A 5,063-nucleotide genomic window follows, 5' to 3' on the forward strand; every position below is an offset into this window, starting at 1 on the left:
GTGATTGTGTTACTAATGCTGAAACAAGGTTTTCCTTTAAAAAATAAAAAAAAAGCAACAACCCCCCCAAACTTTTATGCTGTTGCTTTTTCTGATGCTCTGCTCAGTTCTTCTCAAACTCTCGGCTATAATGATTTATGTCAGGAGACACCCAGGTGAGTGGGAAGGCCAGGGAGTAAGGAGAAGAAGAGTTTTAAAAAAAAAAACAACCCTAGAGAGCTTTTCTGCGTTAGATGCCGCTAGCTAGTTTCTGTGATTAGCTTGCACCTGTGGGCGGAGGGCTGCTTGGCGAGCGGGTTCGTGCTCCCTCCGTGGAGCCTCATGGGCAAAGTCCTCTCTGGGGCCCCTGCCAGGAGCTGGAGACTTCAGTGCCTGTGGCCACACACTAAGGAGGAGTTTGATCCTGTGGTGACAGACCTGGCTTGCTGCCTTCTCCCAGGTGCCAGGTCACCCAAGCATGGCCACCCAGATGTTTGAGGGGAGAGGGCACGCGGCCGTCTACCAGAAATACAGGTTCGCGCCGGGCAAAGAGCTGAAGCAAACCATTCTCTCCTACCTGCAGGAAAAGGTGAGTGGGGTACGGCCAGGCTGCAGGATAAAACAAGGTGGTAGTATTTGTGGGTAGTAGAGTGGTGTTTGCTCTGCTGGGAGTGTCACCTTGGTGCCACGAGGAAGAGGACAGCAGGGCTCAAAGGAAGATGTGAAGAGCACAGAAGAGCTTTTCTGGGATTGTGCTGTGCTGAGGCTGTTCCTCTGTGGGCACCAGGGAAAGGAATGGGGTAAAAGCACAGAAATAAGGTGGCCGCCTGCTGAGATGCATCTGCTCCTCCCCGCAGGCAAGCCCTGCTGAGCTCGTGGTGGACGTTGGCTGCGGGTCGGGACAAGGCACCCGCTTCCTTGCGGAGCACTTCAAGAAGGTGGTGGGAACAGACATCAGCGAAGCACAGATCCAGGAGGCCAGGGATGCCCTCTCCCCACCCAGTGTCTCCTACCTGTGAGTGTTAGGGCAGCAAAATCTGGGCAGAAATTTTGATCTTTGCATGGAGGTGGTGTCTTGTGAATGTGATTGTTGTAAGAACCAGCGGGCACCAAAGTCCCATCTGATGGGGTTCCTGATGGGAACAGGCATTATCCTAGACTTAGAGTGGTCTTGCATCCCAACAGATTGACTCAAAAAAATATCCACTGACTACACGTCCTACTCTTTAATTCCTGTATTACACGCTGCCTTTTTTTTTTTTTTTTTCTCCCCCTTCCAGCGTGTGCCCTGCGGAGGAGCTGCCAGTTGAGGATGCCTCTGTGGACCTCCTGACTTCATTCACAGCTGCACACTGGTTTGACATCGAGAAGTTCATGAGAGAAGCAAACCGGGTGCTTAAGCCGGGTGGTTGCCTGGTCCTCAGCACCTACACCGTAGACATGAGCCTGCACTATGGAAACTGCACCGAAAAGCTGACCAAAATCTTCAGGGAGGTGAGGTGATGAAACTAGAGGGTTCCCCCTCCTGATCTAGGCAAGGGGAAATGTGTAGTACTTGGATGCAGAGGGAAAAAAGAGATGGGCTTGGAGCGAATTACTGGAGGGCTTCTATCGTGGGGTGGGGCAGAGGGATGGTTAAATGTGAGATGTGATATGGTGGCTCCCATGCAGTGTGAGGGCTGGCTGGGTGAGAAGAGGGACGTTGGGATTAGTAGGGCAGAGTGGTGGGGTGAGGAGGAGTGTGGAGCAGACCTAAGGGGCTGGTGCAGTCAAAAGGTTTTTTTTCTGTTGCCCTCATCACAATGAAAAGAATCGGAAGCAGAAACCGTTTGGATAAGAGGTTGGTTTTTTTAGTGATATTTCTTGACAGAGTATTTTAACAATAAAATAAATGAATAGGAGACTTTCTGCTATGAATAAGAGCAGTGTGAGGAAGAGGACAGAATCCTTATCTCTGTAATGCAGTTAAGATCCTTAAGTGATTGACACTAAGCAAGATTTTGCTGTAGTTTAATACAAGAAGTATTTAAAAAGTACATGTATGAATGCATTGGATCTAGGGCCAAGCAAACCTGAGTTAAGTGGAAGCTGAGAGCTTCAAGTGGTTTTGTGTTTGTTATTTAATGCACTGTCTTTACAGTCCTGGGATGTGCTTTTAAAATACTCGCATAATAAAATAAAACATGTCCGGGAAGACTACAAAGAAATCTTTGAGGCCGTGCCGTTCCCGGACAAGAAAAGGTGAGCAGAAACCCCTCAGTGTGGCACCAATAGCTCTTCACCTCCTCTGCCACCAGACCAGCAAGGACACAGCGGGGGTGGAGTTGCTGGAGCAGTAGCTGCTGGGTTTTAGCAAATGCCTTTGCATTGAGGCAGAGCCACGTGGCCGTGTTTCCACCCCCATTAGATTTAACGTGACTCTGTGCTGGGCCAGCAAGCGTCATCTAAAGGGCTGCAAGGACCCTTCCTGGTCCAGGCAGAATTGGCTTAGAGTTTTGGTTGTGGTTTGTTTTTTTTGTTTGTTTTTTTTTTTGTTGGCGGTGGTTTGTGATAATTTGAGGCTTCTGGACAGGTCACTTAGTGGATAGAAATGAAAAAAAACCAACTGCACCAGACCTCCAGGGAGTCATTACCTGCTTCCCCACCGGTGCACAAAGCAGGAGGTGACTCTGCAGGCAAAAGGATGAGCTGGTGGTGGTGTTGCAGCTGCTGGAGAGGAACGGGCTTTGCTGGTTGACCTGTATCAAAAGGGCTGTTCAAGTCACAGACTGTGGTAGATGGTCCCTGGGACCATCTCTGCCTCTCCAGTAGTGCATCAGTTGGAGCTGCTGACCCACTAAATGCCCCAGCTGGATCTTGTTTCTGTTTGTCTGACCTTTGATGTTGGGTATTTTATTCACCACCACCTCAGCTGTTGTCCTCATTTCACTGCTGTTGAGACTTAACTTGCAAATGCTCCTTTCTTCCCCATCTCACTTCTAGAATCACTGATATTTTTGACAAAATTCCCATGACGGTTGCTGATGTGGTTGGTTACTTGGAGTCTACATCTCCGTATCAAGCGTTTAAGAAGAACGACCCCGAAGCTGCAAAATCCCTCCTCCAAGAGACTGAAAAGAGGTGAGAAAACTACTTGGGAAAACAAGCAGGACATGGAGGATCTGCCTTACTCAGTGCATAAGAGACTGAGGCTGTGGAGACCCGTTCAGAAATAGATGTGAGTTGTGTGGTGATGGGCTCCCTCCTTCCCCCAGGTGTGGGTAGATACTTGTCAAACAGCAGATCCTTAGCTGCTCACAGCAGGACTGACCTCAGGTTGAGTCAGCTTGCTTTAAAATTTAAGTCCATCTAGTTAATTGAGGCTCTTACACTGATATGTCTGTGGAAGTAGCATGTCAGAGGTGTCTTGAGTGTCTTTGCCTTGCTCTTGATTAGCAGAGGGCGGGAAAAATATTGGTGAAGATGTAACTGTCAAACTATTTTGACCCATAAGAATGCAACCCTGTGTCTGTGAATTTATTGACTGACCAGAACAACCCTTGTGTGTGAGTTGGAAGCATCTGCTATCAAGGCCTCTGTGCTTTGGGGGGATGAGACCTATCCCTGGTTGTGGATGTTGCCCCACGTCAGGTGCGAGATTGCTGGGCAGAGTGAGACTTATCCTCTGCTTCTTGTTTCAGGATGTTGGAGACGATGGGAGTTTCTTCTCCTGAAACCCCAGTGGAGTTCTGGGTGAGGCACGTCTGTGTGCTGGGGTGCAAGGCACGGTGAAAGGAAATGCTTCTCCTGCTCCACTGCTGGAAGGGAAGGAAAAAGTGGGTTGTCTCCTAATTCCCCACTTCTAACCACTCTTATTCCTTGGGAAGATTGATGCCGATTTTTGGTGATTAAAATTCTGGTGCTCTGTGGAAAGCAAACAGGGATTTATGCCTACTCAGGTTCCTGTCCACCTCCTGTTTGCCCAGTACTACACGCTCAGCACTGGAAGGATCCACTTGCAGACTCTGGTGGTTGGATCACAAATGGGTATGAGAATCACAGTAACGGCTGAGGAACTTGCTGCGTTTCTTACACAATAATAGTAAAAATAAAAACTGAGAAAAAGTTGCTTGTGGTTCCTCTTTTCAAAAGGCTGTAGAACACTCTACTGGAGTGGGTATAACTGTGCTTTGTGGACATTGCTTACACAGGACCTTGGTGGCCTTCAGTTTCATGGGCTTAGGTGCTTTTGGGTAGAAAGGACCATTTTCCCCTTTCCCTGCGCAGGCCAAGCGAGGAGCTGTGTGCTGTCTTTGAAGGCTGAGCTGGAATGGGGCTGTTCTCGCTCACTACATGTCCCAGGGCTGGTGCAGGTGTAGCAGCAGCTTATCTGCCTCAGGATTGCCCAGAGCTGCTGCTTTGGCCCTTGGTGCGGCTTGGGAGCTCTGGGATTGCTGCTGCAGGGGAGCAGGTTTGTGCTTTCCCTCACTCAGCCCGTTATCACACGCCCACGCTGCAAAGGGAGGATTAGAGACTGCGTTTCTGGGAGGGGCAGATGGAGGCAAAGAGGGTTCATAGCCAGGCACAGCCCAGCACAGGTCCCCTCCTGTTTGCTTTCTGGATGTTTTAAGTCCAGGCTCAGCCTCTGCTGGGACCTTTCCCTTTCCTGTAATTCCTGCCCTGGGTAAGAAGGCTCCTCCGATGCCACAGGGAGGGCTGTGGGTGTAGAGTCTGAGCCTCCTGAACCTCGGGTGTATCTCCGTTGAGGTCACCGAGTGCTGGCTCAGCTTGCCCAGGGTGGAGAGCAAAGGCCGGGTGGTGGGATCCCAGGAGGACAGCTGTGGGGAGGGAAACCCATCGATGATGCGAGATGGGACTCTGTGTGCATGGCTGTATGTTGGAGAAGACCTCATCAGGCAGCGATGCTGGATCAAGCCCTGCTGTCACGTCACCGGTGAAGAGGCTGAATGGGCGAACAGCAACTGTAAAACCTCCCTTGCTGGGGGAGAATGGGGCTGGTGGTTTTTCATCTCCTGAAGGAGCACTAGAGGTCTCTCCCTGACTGGGACTGCACTGGGTGAGGTGGCTACCGGGCTGCCGGTGGC

At 50.2% G+C, this 5,063-nt stretch overlaps 1 protein-coding gene across 1 annotated transcript; it reads left to right on the forward strand.

The window, feature by feature from the left end:
* Positions 1-457: 457 nt before the first annotated feature.
* Positions 458-3,750, forward strand: LOC104275148 (putative methyltransferase DDB_G0268948). Its single transcript, XM_009871020.1, has 6 exons — positions 458-568; positions 837-994; positions 1,260-1,473; positions 2,120-2,220; positions 2,962-3,099; positions 3,660-3,750. The coding sequence occupies exons 1-6, from the start codon at positions 458-460 to the stop codon at positions 3,748-3,750; spliced, it is 813 nt and encodes a 270-aa protein (XP_009869322.1).
* The last annotated feature ends 1,313 nt before the right edge of the window (positions 3,751-5,063 follow it).

This window comes from Apaloderma vittatum, unplaced genomic scaffold (genome assembly GCF_000703405.1).
Source record: "Apaloderma vittatum isolate BGI_N311 unplaced genomic scaffold, ASM70340v1 scaffold25826, whole genome shotgun sequence".
NCBI lineage: Eukaryota > Metazoa > Chordata > Aves > Trogoniformes > Trogonidae > Apaloderma > Apaloderma vittatum.

Coding starts and splice junctions, on each gene's coding strand:
- LOC104275148 (XM_009871020.1), top strand. CDS start 458: ATGGCCACCCAGATGTTTGAGGGGAGAGGGCACGCGGCCGTCTACCAG. Junction 2,221..2,961: donor CCGTTCCCGGACAAGAAAAG/GTGAGCAGAAAC, acceptor TCTCACTTCTAG/AATCACTGATATTTTTGACA. Junction 3,100..3,659: donor CTCCAAGAGACTGAAAAGAG/GTGAGAAAACTA, acceptor TTCTTGTTTCAG/GATGTTGGAGACGATGGGAG.